At 35.6% G+C, this 18,419-nt stretch overlaps 1 protein-coding gene across 1 annotated transcript in view; it reads left to right on the top strand.

Moving 5' to 3' along the window:
• Positions 1–18,419, top strand: part of ASCC3 (activating signal cointegrator 1 complex subunit 3) — a 277,788-nt gene that overhangs the window by 255,308 nt on the left and 4,061 nt on the right. Inside the window, exons 37-39 of the mRNA XM_035321897.1 lie at positions 583–807; positions 13,589–13,740; positions 14,234–14,384. Of these exons, the coding sequence (XP_035177788.1) occupies positions 583–807; positions 13,589–13,740; positions 14,234–14,384 (528 nt within the window). The remainder of the gene's footprint in view (positions 1–582; positions 808–13,588; positions 13,741–14,233; positions 14,385–18,419) is intronic.

Below are 18,419 nucleotides of genomic sequence, written 5' to 3' on the forward strand. Positions count from 1 at the left end.
CACCTACTTAACAATTTTGCTGTTTGCTGTGATCACTGGTCACCTGTTGCTTGGACATTGTCTCTCAAACTAATGAAAATACATTTTAAAATTAATTTAAAATAAAAATCAGAGCTTTTACAAACTCACTGTGGTTTTATTACAAAAAGAAAAGTAGAAACCCTGAAAAATGAAAATGTGAGTTCTTGACTTCTTTATAGTTGACTTTACTATGTTTTCATGAGCCAGCTAGGGTAGGGTATCTGTAGAAGGTCATCTCAAATATTGAGTCCATCCAATGAGTGTATTTATTTCACTGCTTTTATTTTCTTCTTCCCTAGTGGTAAAATCAATGTAGAAAAGTTTTTAAAACCCAGTAATTGAATTAATAATTTTTAATATTTCACTAGCTATTGTTTTCCCACAAACACGTGATTTTGATGAGAAGCTATCTAAATATTAAAATGCTATTTTAGCAATGAAATCTAGATGAAGTAAATTAAACGCATATACTTTTAATGTCTCAGAAAAGAAAAACAATTATTTTGAAGCTAATTACAATGTTTAAGCATATTTTATACTTTTTTTTCTTTTTTTTTTAAGAATGCTGAGGAGTACACAGATCTACCTGTGAGACACAATGAAGACCAGATGAACAGTGAACTGGCAAAACATCTTCCAATTGAAGTCAATCCTCATTCATTTGACAGTTCACACACAAAAACACACCTCCTGCTGCAAGCCCACTTCAGTCATGCCATGTTGCCTTGTCCAGATTATGCAACTGATACAAAGACTGTGCTGGACCAAGCGATTAGAATATGTCAGGTATAGTAATTCATTTCAATATTTAAGTGCTGTTGCTTTAATATTTACTGTTAGTATGTTGCAATATTTTGAATACAGAAAAATCTAAAGATTTCTTGCATTGTCTTGTGGAGAAGAGGCGCCACACAGTGTGATATCACTATAGTTTAGGGAGGAACTAGATGCCCATGAAGATGTGCACGTTACAAAACTGAAGGTAAACCAACTTAAGGTAAAAAACTTTGGAGGCATCTGTTGCTGTTGGGCTCTCCTCTTTCATATGCAATGGCTTTCTGTCTCCGAATTGTGGAATGGTGAGTATAAGTCATTCCTGCACAGATTGTTCCCTGCAGATTTTTATGCTGACCCCCAAAGAACCTGTCTCCCATGGGTACATCTATTTTTATAGCACCCAAAAGCATTCCAGTCACTGCCAAGCATAAATAAAACACGTTTTGAAATGTAATTTGGGACAAGATACTGGGTTTTTCTCTGGCTTGTGAAAAGACATGTCTTCTATTTCCCAATTATCACAGTCAAAGAACACGTTTTTAAACACAGATTTTAAAAACAATCTGGAGGTTTGTGACTTTTACAGTTGTACAGAAATCTCAACCCACAGGAACTAAACTGACCACGGAGAGTACTGGTAACAAGGAATCACATGCATAGCTGCATGCCTCAAAAAAATTTTAAAACAGCAATTTAAGTTTGCAATAGAATGCTGCAATATCTGAAGAGCGGGAAGAAGACTGAGCTCCAGCTGATGCAGAGAACAGATTGACCCTCTGTTTCTGCCAGAGAGAAGTAATAGTATTCTCTATAGCAGAGCTGGACAAGGACTCATTCACAGGTTCTTGAAGATCAGACAGCCTTCAACAAACTGTTCTTTTTGGTCTTCCTCAGTTCCATATCAGTGAAAGAGGGACAGTAATTCTTTCCTCCTTTTGTTTGCTCAGATTTTAATATTGTCAGTGATCTATATGTCATCTACAAGAATGAGTCTCTGATCTTACTTGAAGGATGTTGGCAGTGTGGTAACTGCCATCATTGTGTCAAGCCTACAAGTTCTACAGATTAGTCTCTGAGAGATAATTAATCAATGCTCTAGACAGAAAAAATACCACTGACAATTTGGTGTCCAGTGATTAGGGTGGGTCTCAACCTTACGCTAGCAAAAAATTATGAGCTTATAACACTAATATTGAACCAGGCAAAATCAAAATTAAGAAAAAGAAAAGTAAGAAGCAAATGAACAGAATAAGACTTTATTGCTACAGTCTGAAATTTGTCAAGCAGCAGTGCTTGAATGCAATTCTACTCCCAAGATTTCAAATCTGTAAAATCATGTTGCTGAAAGCTTGAATATATGAACAGCTATTATTCATAATATACAATTATTAACAGAGAATGTCACTTAGGTAAAAAATTTCACCTTTGTTTCATAGATACTATTTAATTAAAGTTCATTTAAATGTTTGTGAAATTAGCATTTGCAGGGCTAATTTGGGGAGAAAAAAAAGGTAAAGTTTCTTCTTGATAATTATTTTGCTCAGTATTTATCCTGCAGTACTAAGCAATGTATTTTTAATTGTCTTATAATATGTATTTCAGAAACATAATCACTCAGAAGAAAACCTAAAACATATAACAGTTCCTTTCAATTGAAGAAAAATGCAGAATATCCTTCCATACGGTGCCTTAAGTGTCATCTTAAAAAAAAAAAAAAAAAAAAAAAAAGGTTCCTGTTTTCAAAGAAAAAGAAAAACATGCAGGCACATTTGTATTTTGAAGTTGGCGCATGGTTTACATCTCTTGGGAGAATATTTGTTCCATCTTATTAGTCACGCTTTCCAAACGGAGGTTAAAGTTCCCAGAATCTAAGCAATAGACAGGGTTACACTTTCAATACTCGTTGTTACCTTTTTCCTTAGCACTGACCTGCTGATGAACTCTGGGTCAACAGAGGTGGAAAAAAAGATGTTAGTTGTGAGAGAAGGAACTGAACCATAGAGGGATCCATTGATAAACATATTCAGTGGGTGATGTTCTGTGTTTGTGTGTGAACACGCGCTCACATGCCCCCAAAAGTAAAATTCAGCAGTGAGACGGAGTTGTTTCTCGAGATGTGTTGAAGTTTTGTTTATTTACATACAAAGTACTTTAGGTGTTAAAGTTGTATAGCTAACCTTCCAGTAGTGACCCAGACATAAACTGCTGTTTGTGCTGGCGAGTATGTGAGCAACAGATAGACTTTCCATAATGGTGCTGTTCCAAGAAACTAAGAGCTTTCAAAGAGCTTTTACAATTGTTTCTATCTCAGTATATACAGAGGGTCTCTATCCCAGGTCCTCTGCGAGCAGATTTATCATCTCTGGCCACTGCAGGTAAGCAAGTCTCTTTCCACCACAGGCAAACAAACTTCTCCACTCTTCTGTGCTGTCTTCACCTACATCTGCCTTGCCTTCTCTCCCATGGTGCTTTTCACATCCCACACATTGTGCAACTCCTCTGACGTCCTCTGGCCCTCCTTCTTCACTGGTGACTTTAGGCTGTGTGGTGTTAGTGGTCAGTCAGAAAACTATGTGAGCAGCATCAGCTAACTAAAAGTAGCTGATGGATTTCCTCAAGTCATCAGGAAAATGCATCAGCTAAAATTTTTGAAATGCAATGAAGTCATTTGGTCTGCAGTAGTTGTTCATAGCTTTCACTTTTTCTATGAGATTTCATCCAGATTTAGAAATTATATTTACTATATTTGTACTATTTCATGTTCCACATAAAGATTGAGCTTCCATTCCAATTTAATTGCTAAACTGAACATGATGGTAATTGTTGAGTTACTGGCAAAGCCTCCATATCATACATCCATATGTGCTCTACACATACATATTCTACATAATTGTGAGACAAATGCCAGGTTTACTGCAATTCTAAATATTCATAAAGTACTGTCTTTCATAATTTACTCCTCTCCTCCTCAGTATACACATGAAGCACTGAAACAAGATCACTGTAATGATACAAATGGAATTATTCGTAGACTAAAGAAATAAACTTCTTACATTACAACCTTTTAAGATTTTAGAGTGGTCTGTGTAGGAATCTCTTCCATCTTCCTTCTCCCTCTAGTAGGACCCTTGAGCAGCATTGGTTAAATATATATATTTAAATATATATATATACATATACCAAAAAAAGAGTCTATATACATATATTGCAATTCTTGACTCTTTTTTTGTTACTGTAAAATCCATTAAAAAAACAACAGAGTGATCAGCTGCTTTTGTGTAGTCAGTTCTGCTGCCCTTCTATGAACAAAATGTTCATGTTACTAAAATCTTCCTATGATTGCAACAAAACAGACGCTCTCACAGTTTTCTTTAATGTGCTGTGGTAAGATTCCACTTCTTCTAATAGGAAATGCATGCAACCACTCTTAAATTGCTTTTCCTGAGATTTCTGTTCTGTTTGTATGTTAGAATTCTGTTGATCTATACTCATGATGAAAGATAGAAGCCATAAGCTGTAATGTCACAACTAGGAGCAAAAAGAGCATCTTGCCACATTTTGCCACAGCATTAACAGGATTTGAGGAGTCAGGAGGGTAACTCTAAAGAATAATGTAATTGTTGCCATACAGAATGGAAGAAATGTATTGTTACAGTTTTTCCAGAGTTAGAGTTTGTTATGTTTAAATGGAGTTTTTTATAGCAAGATAAAATTTAGTATCTGTTTACCCAGGATGAAATACAGAATTACTTCCCTTTTGCTGGAGAAGTATGGGGAATAGTGATATGTAACCTTCTGGAAAATGAATGCTGAACTGTTCCCACACCCAACCTTGTAACGAATGGTCACTCAGACCAGGTGGGAGGAATGTCCCCGCTCTACACTGAAAAGCTTGAATAGGAAAGTAACAAGTTTGTTTTTATTTTTTTTATCACTGACAGGCTGCCATAGATAAAGTCCAGAAATTTTCCATGTCTCAAAAACTCTGCATTAATTCATATGTGATCTTAGGGCAAGACAAACAATTTTTATTTGCCTGTTACCTGTAATATAATTACAGCTGCCTGCATATTATCTTCAAGCTTCACACACAATCTGCATTGTTTTTCACTCAGAAAAAACAAAGGTGTCAGTAGGATGGTGCTGAGCACTCCAGCAGTTGCACAAATTCAAACATTTCTCCACTTCTGGCAGAAGAACATTAAAAAAAAATCTAATGAAATGGTTTGTCCACTATTTTTATAGAGATATAATTATTACTGCAAAGAAAATACCCCATCTTTTTTCCTCTAGCTGATTTAGGAATATGTGAAATGGACTAAATCTAATCTCTTTTTTACTTCTTTTGTCAAGCCTTGTATTTTGTGACTGTGTATTCAGCGATCAGTTCTTATTCTGGTGTTCTAAGGCTGTCGCCTATATTTGCATTAATTGAAACGGATAATTGAGGTAGTAATACCATCAGTCTCAGTTTCGTCAGGGCAGTCTCTTATATGAAACAAATGTGACAGTTGCTGGCTTTGCATTGGGATTGGCCACAAGCCTCCACTTGTAGCATAATCGTTGATAAAATATTTTAATATTGCTGGGAGTAGAACTGCCATGGAGCCCAGACTTAACCTTTAAGAAGTGTTTACCCATGGATGTGTTAAATGCATCTCAGTAGGGTACCTGTGCACTGAGGGAAGATGGGCAGGAAGTCAGGTTCTGAACCGCACAGTAAAGCGTAGTGTGCATGGGAAATGTGCACGGCCCTGAAATGAGGCCCTTGTGGCTCTGCTGCTGATGGCCTGCCTTTCCCAGCCGTGTTATCCCTCTGGAGAATCTGATTATGAAATGAAAAGGTTTTTCAGGTTAAGCACTGCATTTCCGTATTGGCTGGACAACGATATGCTTAGCACCCCTTTTTCCCATTCCAAAATAGTTAAAATTGTTTCTAAACATTTCAATTGCAGCTTTTGCTACAATTCTGAGAATCATCTTCGTTGTACACGTTTAGAAGCTTCAAATATTGCACAAACATACTGAGCAATTCAGCTGTCTTAAGAGCTAGTTTATGGATTAAATGCTTAAGCTAGTAACCTGCAGGCTGTTGTGGCTGCTGGTGGGAGCTTTATCTACTGTTCCTTAGGCAGAAGTTGCTTTCTGGCCATAATAGCATGCTTACAGCTGCAAACAGCACAGGTGCCTGAGCTGCAGTTCCCAGACTATGCAAATGAGAATGCCCCTCTGCTCTGGACTTTCCATCCTCCCCAGACCTCCTTAGTTCATTACAGCCACTAGAACTACTGGCTTTGGGAGCTGTACCCCTTGGGTCATTTGTTTTCTTGCCTATGAGGAAATGGAGAAGTTCTTAAAGACCTTAAGGTATGTTTTGAGCTCTTGTACTGTGTTATTGCAGGCATGCCAATTACTCATTGAAAGGTGGGAGTTACAGGCATGGCCTATGTTGCTGTTGCATATGCAAGATTTGTCCAGAAGTGCCCAGGCAAAGACATAATTGCTTTGTTTAATAGATGCATTTGTAACTATAAATAAATGGGCAGCTTAACTGAAGGAAGGGAGGACAATCAAATCAACTTCACAGTGCAGAATACTATTCAGAACCAACTGAAGGATGCTACAAGCAGAGGCCAGGGTCTCTGTAGCCACTACACATATTCTTTGTGTGTGTGTGTAGTATTCCAGTGATAGTACCATATCTGCGATTTTATTAGCAGCCTGTATGGTTGCTATTATTGTCCACATAAGGAGAGTGGAAATAATGGAATAATCCAAAAACTTACAGAGTATATACTGTAAGTAATGCTCATTTATAGGCAATAAAGAGCAATAAATAGCATTGTAGTGATAATACCTGGACATAGGAAATGCTGAGGTGGAAACACTTGCTGCCTGCTTTTATTCTACAGGTATGTCTGGCAAAGGGATAGGGGGGTTGCCTTTGTGGCCATGGTGTTGGGGATTTTGCTCACTGTGGATAATTTGCGAACTGCTGTATGGAAGTATCTTGGTGACAGTTTAATGATGATTTGGTGCTGCTTATATATAACGCCCCCCCCGCAGCATGACAAACCTTTTCCCAGTTGGGGCAGGAGGAAATGAGTAATGCTTAACCCATTTGTGTGATCAATTCACTTAAGCAGCTACTGTGAAATGTTAATCACAACTTTAATTTGTACTGCATTAGCATTTTGATTAACTTGTAGGCTTGCTAGCACACTTGAAGCACTTTTACTCATAGTTACAGCTCGGAAATGACTTTTTGATTAATTAAGTTTGTTAGACAGCAGCTGAGCTTCCTGAATGCTAACCTTATGGGGCTAAAAGTTCAGGAGAAAGTTACTGGGAATAACTGTTGCTGTTGAAAAGGAGTCTTGTGAATGCACTCAAAAATTTTAATTATTGACAAAATATTACATTACTGTTTTGAAGCTGATTTGAAATGTTAAAGAGGACAACTTTTACAGAAACATACTGTATATTTTTCATAGGTTTGGTAGATTTGTGTTAGCTGTGGAACAAATGCCAACTTTAAGACATTGTTTAGGTTGAGGAAACTGGGATTTCTTGCCAAGCGATTTTTCTCAAAAACATTTCATTGTATTTACAGTTCACTAGCCGAGTATAGAATATCAGTTTATTAATAAGTAATTTGAAAATAAATTGTACACTGGGATTCAACAAGTTCTGAACATGTTGGGTTATGCCCTACCAGTTTTATATTGCTAGTATCACATTCCATAGCTGCTTTTATTTCTGTAATAATATATAAAAAAAAAAAATAAGAAAGAGCCGAAAGGGTTGCACTCCACTAAATGCAGACAGTAAGTGATTTGTCCTTTCCCTGGTTCTGGTCATACTAATAATGTTACTATGGAGGCTAAAGGATGAATACAGGGATAGTAATCTTACAAAGCAGCTAGGAAGGTCGTAATTTATATTCATCAGTGAGACCTTTATGTTGATGGGAGAATGAAGAATCTGTCTCTCATAGTGGGTAGCAGAGGAAGATGTAGCTGAATATGCTTTAAAAAAAAATGGAGGGAGAATGCAGAGGGCAGTATAAAGAGTGCCCAATTAGGATTAATTACATCTTATTCACTGTCTCTCTCATAGAGTGTACTTTTTTTTTTTTTCCTGTAAACTAAAATTGTACAGCTGAATGAATTTGATACCGATTTGAAAGAACCCCTCCTATTTAATACATCTCTAAAAGGTAATTTTTGACTAGAACTCTGACCTGCTCTGCAAATATGTAACATACAAAAGGTAGTGATCTAAAGATCCTCTGTAAGACTTCTTCAAATAAACTTTTAAAGTCTTCATTTGTTGTTTCTACAGTATACAACTGAAGAATCGTAATCATGATTTATATAAAACCATGAAACTTATAATACATGGCATGCTTTAACATCTGGAAAAATGTTACTTGTATTAGTGTGATCTCAAGTCACATTTGATCATAACATAATACCACATATTGGAAGGCTTGAAGCATATGCAAAAAAAAAAAAAAAAAGATGTATATTATCCCATATTAACAGATTTCAGGAAAATAGAAAGCAAAAATGGAAATACATTTGTTATTTATTATAATGTAGAAATATTTGTCATATAAACTCTATAATCTTAAACAGTTTTAATTAGGCACAATTCTAATGATTGATTTAAATCTATGGATTTAAATCTATGGATTTAAACCCCTGAAGTCTAGTCTGAGACAACAGAACTTATATTGGCATAAAGGGTAGGCAAGGGTGGGGATATTTTCATTATTTGATATTAGAATAATATACACAAAAAATTGGGGTAGAGAAATAAGCATAAAATCCAACTAGCCTTAACTCTCTTTTTTCACTTAATTGTGCAATAAATTTGAAGTATTTTAGTCTTACAGAGTTTATTTCTCTTATATATCTGTTTCCTTTCTCAAAGCATCACTGCAGAATAAGCTTTGTAGTGCAGAATAAGCTTTGTATTTGTTTGTCTGAGGATGTGCTGGATTTATTTTACATAAAGTCTAATGTAATGTGTGTAATGTAATGTTTCAAGTCTAAGGTGAAAGTGGTTCTGCCAGCAGCACTGTACGGAATAGTGTAGAAACCTTCAATTTCCCAAATAAAGGCACTCAATAAATTACTGTAGTATATGACACACTGATACAAAAAGTAACATGAATCTTTAAAGAGTGGGAAAATTTGAGCCGTGTAACTCACCCTAGGTACTCTGTAAGTTTCAGCTCCCACCCACCGAAGCAATACCACCAATGGCATCACAGTAGGCAGTTTACTTTTAGCTGAGTAATCACAGATGTTATTCTCAGCCACAAGTTGTCTTAGTCTACTTAGCTAGCCTCTTTATCCAGAGCTGTTCTCATTGTTCATTTGGCTTCATTGCCACTTTTCTTGATATAATTAGCCCAAAATATCAATATTTATATATGCAATGTTTACAATTATATTTACAGTATTTAAGTAGAATGCTTAGTGTATTCAGAACTATATAACAGGTGAGTTCAAACAGAATAATAAAGAATAGTTCACGCAGTATACGATATCTGTTAAGATGCAAGCTGTTTTATTTTAACATTTCAATAACTTACCTTAGAGAAAAAAGCTATTTAAGTCATTTGAGGAGGTCAGAAGCTCTACTGGTTGTACAGTCTCTGGTCCCGTGCCACGCATCTGCATCGCAGAATCATATAGGTTGTACTTGTACAAGTCAAATTATTTTTGGTAAGGATGGCTAGAATGCTAAAGGACACGTTTAATAATTGGTGTTATTACTTCATGGCTGTCAGAGCATGACACTGGAAAGGCTTAAGAGCTAAAACCTGATTCTTTCATCAAAACCCATCTCACTGTATGCCTCTGGTTTTATTCTCCTAAGCGTAGGAAGAAGCCCAAATAAGATGATGGTAAGCGTTTTTCATTATAACAAACAGTATTTCCCTTGACTCCATCTATTTACCCCCTTATTTCCACTTTAGGTTAAAAAGCAGTGCACATGAAGCTTTTTTTTTAATTGTTGGTTTACTAAAATATGTAGTTTGTTTTCTGTAAGTAAAAGTATCTTCATAGTTTTCTCTTGTTTCACTTTTGCACTCACTGTCCTCCTCTCTTCTAAATTTTTCTCTCTGATGAAATTATCTTGTGTTGGCAAGAAATTCTGATGCTAAATAGGTAGATGAACAACTTGTGCCATTTTCAGTTTAGATTGATAATCTTAATCTGTTCCAATCCTATAAGCTGCTAAATATTTAGAAATTATTTATACCTTTGCAAAATAAGAGTTAAAGTTAAGAAGCAACAAATTTCTAGAAAAACAACAATAAAAACAAGCAGCAACTGTAGAGCATAAATATTGTTCATCAGATGACAAATATGAAGTAATTATTAATTTTTCTTTTGCATTTTTTTCTTTTTATAATTGTGCTAATTTGGAGCAAAAAGGTTCAATTTGTTACTTTGACTATTTATAGGAATTTCAACAACTATTTGAGTATCAAGCATCTGTGTGTTTTACACTTAGGAGAAAATGAAGCATGTGTAGGTTTCCAAGGCAGCAGATGAAACAAGCCAACTTTACTATTGTTCTGACTTTTTCACAATGTCACTGTCTTGGATTTCACATCCAGATAGAGATGCTGTGAATAAATTGTATGGGTGAAGAAGCAGAAAATAAGGAGGAAAAGAGGATTTGCCATGTGGATTCATTATAACAATGTGTAACACAGAGTCTCACACACACAGGCTTTCCTTACTCCCTACGGGATATCTATCTGCAGGCCTCTATCAATTTCTAGGAGATTTTCTATGTGAAAGAATCCTCCAGTTAATTTCAGTGTATAGCTTGTTTTAGATTTATCTTTCTCTTACGTCTTCTCTCTTCCCCTTTTCAAGCCTCTGCTAAAAGGGTGAGAGTAAGGGAATAGATTTAAAGAAAAAGAAAGAAAGAAAGAAAGGAAGAAAGAAAGGAAAAAAGAAAGGAAGAAAGAAAGGAAAAAAGAAAGAAAGAAAGGAAAAAAGAAAGAAAGAAAGAAAAAGAAAGAAAGAAAGAAAAAGAAAGAAAGAAAGAAAGAAAGAAAGAAAGAAAGAAAGAAAGAAAACAATGAAAACAATGTTGTACATCTATCCTCAGAAGTGTTTTATGAAAATACCACTGCTTTATGCTGACTGAAAATACAGCTTACCTTATTCTTCTTGCTGTTCATGGAGAAGGCAGGATAAGTATGCACCCGTTATTATTAATGCACATACAGCAGTTTCATGATTGAGAAACATGATGTTTCAGGCTATGCCAGAATAGCAGAAAGGAAAGAGAAAGAATCAAGTAGTGTAAAATAGGAGGGAGGTAAAACACTATCTGAGCACCAGGCTGAGAGGCACTGATGTGTGTAGGCTCCAGTATCTTTCAAGATGTGGAAGCAGGAAAAGAACAACCCATCCTCCAAGTTTAAAAGCCAAGATTTGCTCTCAGAAATGCTGAGAACAATTCTGTCTTTATCTGACTGAAAATTATGTGAACCAACATCTATAGGCCATAAAGCTGTTCCTTTCAAGTGTTATTTCAAACGTGATCTTATTTTCTAATGATTAAGATAATCATACCTGGAAATCACCTTGGCAAGCCAAGTGAAAAGACAGAAAACAGTTGCTGTTGGGCTGTGAGGTACTTCTAGGGTAAAGATGATTGTTTGTTTCAGGGTACTATGACTGTTCCTCAAAAAAAAAAGGAAAAAAAAAAAAGACAAATGTTAAATCTAGTTCATTATTAGCTGAAAGGCACTTTATCCACAACTCACAAGAAATGAGACAACATTTGTGTAATTCAGGGTAACACCTTAAATATTTTTCTAAGTGTCAATGATCTTTTCACCCTGATCTGAAATAAAACCTGTTGAAATTGCATTGTAAACTGCTAAAATAAACTGTGTGACTGACCATGACTGAAACTAACTTGTGTCTTTAAACTCAGCATTTCTCCAGAATCAGTGTAATTTAATTGAAATAGCTCTGCGTGTGTAAACAGCTCCTTTGTTTAAAGAAGATTTCACTGTTTAGTTTGCCTTAAGTAAATGCTGCCTTTTGTTTGTCTGTAAAACATTTGATTAAATGTAAAGACTTACATAGACAGCATCCCGTCATTACACTGGTGGCTGGAAAATATGTTAAAATTAAGCAGGCTATGTGCTGTCTATGAAAGTATCAACCAATATAAGTTGTCTTGAAAAGAAAAACCCATGGAAACATCTTAAGCCTAGTCCTAAAATCAAACTACAATTCCCGTAATACTAAGAAAATAGTATTTAAAGAAGCATGGAAACTGTTCAATATGTCAGATTGTTTTATTGCTTTCTTGAAAAAAACATTTTCCAGTATTTTAATCGAATTTACTACATTGCAAACCACTTTTAAATATGTGACTTTCTACTGAGTTGGAGTACTGTGATATGAAAACACAGACTTTATTGTGATTACGGTGGTATTAAACAAGAAAATTAGAATGAGAACTAACATATAGCTTAATTTTCTTCACCAGCTGAAATACTCCCATAAATCATATTAATTGCTTTACTGTTCTGTAGGCAGGGTGAAAAGTATATATGCAAATAACTGCATCCACTATTAAAAAAAAAAATACATTGAAGCCAAAAGGTCATGCTTGGTTCTTTTTCCTTTGGACAAATTCTTAAATTCTCCTCCAGACTAACCAAATAGAATTCAGCTTCAGTCTCAGGAAAAAAAAAAAAAAAAGGTCAGTAGGACCACTCACAGTGCATGCTCTGTAACAAATTTTGCAGAGTTAGATCTTCATGCTATTGATACTTAGAGTATAACTTTCACTTGTATTGTCTAAAATATAGACGTATAAATGGAACGGGAACTCACAAGACATGAAAGGCAGGATGACCATTAACACTTTTAAGCGTGATGTGCATCTGGATGTTTTTTTGTTTGGTTGGTTGTTGTTTTTTGTTTTTTTATGTTCTTGGGGAAAGCCTTTCAGATTCAGAATAGAGATGCCAAAGTGACAGCCAGACATCCGTCATTATCTAAACAATCAGCTGTATACAGTGCAAAGAGTGAAATCTGTGTTGTTGCTGACTGGTCTTACTCAACCCAGGTAAACCATTAGCTGTTTTGTAATCTTTCTTCAAGATTTAAAGATAGGTGTCAGTGTTGAACAAAACCTCAAAATGCCCATTACACTAAATTTCAGGTTTCTGTATAGTCCCATTCAGGATATACTTTTTAAAGTCCTTAGGTTTGAAATGGGGGTAATAATAACTGCTACTTGTAAGTGATGTTGGTATTAATTTTGGAACAAATGTAAATATGTTGTCATTCTTAAATAGACCAAAGATTTTTTGAATAATTACAAAAATCTGGTAAAGCTCTTATGTCAAAAGAGGAACTAGTACTGCAGTGAATTGTAACATCTTCCTTTCCAGTGAACTTTGAGATTTATTCTTTTCATTCCCAGTAGTATCATGTAAAAGAGAGGTTATTTTTAAGGAAAAGATCCACCTTCTGCTCATACCCCACAAAACATGGTGTAAATTACCTTTTCAAGGGCAGCAGTTGATGATGCAGGATGTAATCCATCTTTTTTCAAGGTTAATTCAAAAGGTGCCTACTGCCATCAGTAGAAGTTGCATTAGATTCCTCCATGGAAGGCTAGAAATTCACGTATGCTAAACATTAAATAAATGTTCTTATTTGTATGAACCAGGAATACAATTATACTTGCTTTTTCTCTTTTTATATATGTCTCCTTTGATTAGGCAATGCTGGATGTGGCAGCACATCATGGCTGGCTGGTGACTGCTCTGAATATAACCAATCTGGTGCAGATGGTGGTTCAGGGTAGATGGATACATGACTCTTCCCTGCTTACTTTGCCCAATATAGAAGTACAACACCTTTACCTTTTTCGGTATGTACCTAGTCCAAGTGTTTGCAGGTTTGCAATTTCATTCCACCTGGCTGCTGGTAGTGTTTGAATGTCATTGTTGTGCCCAAGAATGTTCGTTAATGTAACAGAAGTAAACTAATTCTTTCACAGTGTTGCTTTCCCAAATGGAGGTTTTGTTTCTGTTTTCAATATTCACTGATTAATTAACCCACGCAGATTATTTTGAGAGCCGTGATTCCAGACAAATGAACAAGAGATCACTGGAAGGTTTCCAAGTTCTAACAAATCTAACTATGTATATTAATTACCTCTTTATTTTAATCCATGATAAAATACATTGTGCCCATCTTAATATCACAGATAGTGCTGAGCTCTATAGATACAATAATTAGTGCTGCCAAAAAGTAAATGACCAGCATTTAATAACTGAAACTAGCATCGAGTTTTACCACCAAAACAACTGCAAATAAATGTTTGCTTTCCCTCCCTGGTCATGTTTTTCTGACTGTATCAGGAAGTGGAGCCAAGAAAAAAGGAAGAGTGTGCATGGAGGTTACCAAGGACCTATCGAGTGTCTTCCTGAACTAATGGCTGCCTGTGAAGGAAAAGAGAATGTTTTTGCCTCCATTGTGGACGGTGAATTGCAAACAGCACACATTTCACAGGTAATACTTTCTATACACGGTCATTATCAGTATGATTGGAAAGGAAGAGTAGTTGGGAAAAGATATACTCTCTCCCCTTGAGCTAATAGCATGGGATGTTCCGTATAAAGTGCAACACATTCATTGCTCTAATTTCAAAGGCACTGATGGCTTTACAGAGGTTCTTCTCAGCCTGTTTTCTCAACATGTTCTGTTATTCTCTGTTAACCAGTAACATTGTCTGGTTTATGGCTGATATTAACACATCTCCTTACTCTAAAGATGCTTGTCTAGGTTGTACAATCTGCTGAGTGTTATCTACTTTTTCATAGCCAGCTATGCACTAAGAATGCATGCATTGCAAATGTCATCATAGCTGGTTTCTGAAGTGGCCTGTCAGACACCTTATATTCTGAGAATACCCTTGGTAAAAGATCCAGCACTCATTTTCTATTTGAAACAGAAAAAGCAGATGAAATTTTCACATTTCATAGGGAGGAGACAAAAAAAAAATAAAATCTCAAAATGTTGAAGCTGCTCTCAGGTTATTATTTTCAGTTGTTTTTTTTTTCAAGCAGTTTCCAGCAAAGGATAGCTATATTCCATAGTATTCATCACATGATAAGCCTATTGATTTCAAATAAATGTATGAAAGAGGACAACTTCAAAAGCTATACTTCACATGATTTTTATTTGAATATTTAAAAGGACAGCAATATGTCCTGTGTTTGACTGTTCAGCTTCAGTTAAACCTTTTACTGGTATGCAAACAAGAAGAAAAGTATTTAAATGTCTATAACAGACATCTGCATTTCTAACTAAATTACCATCAAAATTCTGAATTAAGAAAATGTATTGACATCAAAACAAGGCTTCCTTTAACAACAGATTTCTAACATAATACACATTGATTTCAGTCCAACTTTTAGATGTGATAAAAAATTAGAACATTGTTATAATTAGTTCAGGGAGAACTCAGAAGTAAACTTACTTAATTTATTTGCATAAATTGCCATTCTGTTATCTTTAAAAGCAAATGCAAATTGGCTCTGTCTGATATGATGATGGTTATTTGGCTCAAAAGTGCTTCAATTTGCGTAGCAATCTGGTGTCGTCTCTGCAGTGAGGCGATCCCAGGTAACATACAAATCCTGAATTATTCCAGAAATTAGTATGTTTAAAGCATCAATTTAAGTGCTAATTGCAGTAGTAATGAGAAAAAGCAGTACTACTGTGAGATTTGCATCTACTGCCCCATCAGTATGCCTGGAGCGGCTGCTGACTGGCAGAGGATTTGGCTGCTAATTAAATAATTGTATGCATGGCAGTGTTCTCGTCTGATTCAATAGATGAAGATTAATCCTCAGATAAATATGTTTGGCTGGTATTGAAATGTCTTAGCAGTTTCCTCAAAAATAGCTTGTGTGTATGTGGTGTGTACATTCACACTGTGAATGACTCTATGCCTCTATATGTCTATGTTTGTAAATATAGATGCATATAAGAGGAAAAAAACATAATGCCTCAGCATTGTATAAGGATAAAATTTCATTTCTGTGAGTTGGGAATGGCCATACTGGGTATTGCAAAGCCATGACTGTGTTACTCAGGTCATTGCAAAAGTGAAACCTTTATACCAACATTTTATATTTTTAAGGCTTTTTTTTTTTTTTTTTCCAGGAAAAAACTGTCATAATAGCTTACATAGAATTAAAATTTATATTGAGACTGCCTGTTGAGTACCTTCACGTGTAAAGTCTCTTAATATGCACTTAAACTAGGGCCAGCCAAGAAAAAAGATCTCCAATAAAGGAAAGTACCTTTATGATATAGTTTCTATAATGAAAAAATACAAAATTACAGCCTTTAAATCTAGCATCCTGGAATCAGACCTGAACAAACTCAAATAAAGTGGTAACTACACCACAAAAATGCCTAAAACATTCTTTTACTTCTCACTCATAGTATATTGAACCTGTATCTTAAACCTGTTACTAGCACAAAAATGGTAAAAACAGTTTAAGCTTTATAAATTTGGGGAAGACAGGAAAAGGAAAGAAAATTCACATTTGGAAAGAAGAAAATATCTTTTAAGCAGATTGGTAATTAATTTTTAAATAGCAGCTCTTGAAGCTGCTCATGGATTTGGAATATTAAGCTAAGTCCTGGGGAGATCGTTTATTGGCAAAATTGTTAATGATGTTATTAAAGGTTCGTGAAGAATTTCTAACGTGATTATATTTTTAATCTATGGGTTTGAAATAAAGATATATATATATAAAAGATAAGGTTATATAACAATAAAGCTAAAGATATATGTGTAGTATATGTAAATTCACCCATTAGGTGTATTGATGCATTGAAAAGGATTGAATATATGCTAATGTCATCCTAAACAAGGAAAAAAAAAAAATGGATTTGTCAATACCTAAATAATGTGGGAGCCTGAGCTTAATTTTCCAAATATTAGTTACAAGCCTAAACATAACTGAATGTCATCTGGGCTTTAAATTCAACAGCTATTCAAAAACTATTTAGGATGTAACTCTGATCTTTGGCTTTAAGCTTCAAGTTTCTTCCAGTGATTCATTCTAAATTGTTTTTTTTAACAATGAATTTCAGTTTCTAAGGCAATTAGGCACCTTTTAAAATACTAAACTGATACTTACTTTATGGAAAGATAAAAAAGAAATCCCAACATTTAAAGAATATTAGCTCTGCTCTGGTATTACCTGCTTTTACTCTGGAAGTATCTGTGTTTCTGTAATCTTCTTTTTTCATTTTTATCTGCTACTGCTTGACTTTTTCCCTCAATGAGAAAAGCATCACTATATTTTATCGAAATTGCATGGATGATAAAAAGACAGCCTGTTGTCAATGGTGCATCACTGATCAAGCTGCACTAACTTTCTTTTCAATTTTCAAAAACATAAGACCTGGAGAATGAAGTGTTACAACTGTCTTCTTATCTGATTAAGATGTTATTCGGGGTTACTTTGCTTTGTTTGCACCGTAAAAGCTACATGAGAACATGACAGCCTTTGACACATAAAATATGTAGTCTTGTATAGTATTAACAGGACCAAATCAGAGTCTTCAACAGAGCAACAGGTAATGCCACATAAGGAGCTAATACAGAATAACCAATTCTGAAATTAAACTTTCTTCTAACATAATTGTAACAGGCCTTGTCCCACAAGATAGTGTGCATAAAAGTTTACTAGATAAATGATATCTAAAGTATGACAAAAGGGGTGGTCACCAAGTTGTTATAGGTTAGAGTGCCTCTTCTGAAAACAGCAACAAATACACTGCTTTGGTGCATGAAGAATCTCGCACAGTAGCTCTGCAAAGTTCCTACAGTAAGATTCATCCTAAAAACATTTACATTAAACAGAAAATCTATTTTCCAGTTAAGGTGTAACTACACAAGTTATCTCATCCAGTGTGATCTGCTGGGAGTGATTTTTTTTATGGCCTTATGTGTTAAATGTAGCAAAATCTTGGCAGCTACTAATTCATTATGAATGCCTTTGGTGTTTTTTCACATTCGAGGTGCTGCCTTTTTTCGCCTTTTTTTGCAGAATCAGGGCAGAAAGGAAAGCTATATCTTCCCTTAACGCTCTAGCTGCTATATTCTATTTTCTGTTTCAGTGTTCCCGTCTTTCCTAAGCTAAAGCATTCAAACATGAATGCAGTTTGTCGGTGTCCTGTTTTACACTGCAGCTCTGCGAGCGCTCACAGCTGGCCCTCCCCACCTTCTCCATTGAACGGGCACAGCTGTTCATGCAGCACACACAAGAGGGAAGAGAGAAAGAGATTAGTTTTAGCCTAAATCAGTTCTCATTTATTTCAGCCGGGCTATGGTAATGCAGCCATTTTAATCCAACCTAAGTCTGCGCCGCAGCCGAAATGGGCAGTTCTGCCCTCCCCATGCCATTTTCACCTCTCCTGACCTGGCTCGCTGCACAGCTGCACAAATGCTGTGGATGGTTCAAGTGAGGAGGTGGGAAGGAGCATCTGGGGACAAGGGGAGGAGGGATCACATCAGCCCTC

This window comes from Oxyura jamaicensis, chromosome 3, assembly GCF_011077185.1.
Source record: "Oxyura jamaicensis isolate SHBP4307 breed ruddy duck chromosome 3, BPBGC_Ojam_1.0, whole genome shotgun sequence".
Classification (NCBI taxonomy): domain Eukaryota; kingdom Metazoa; phylum Chordata; class Aves; order Anseriformes; family Anatidae; genus Oxyura; species Oxyura jamaicensis.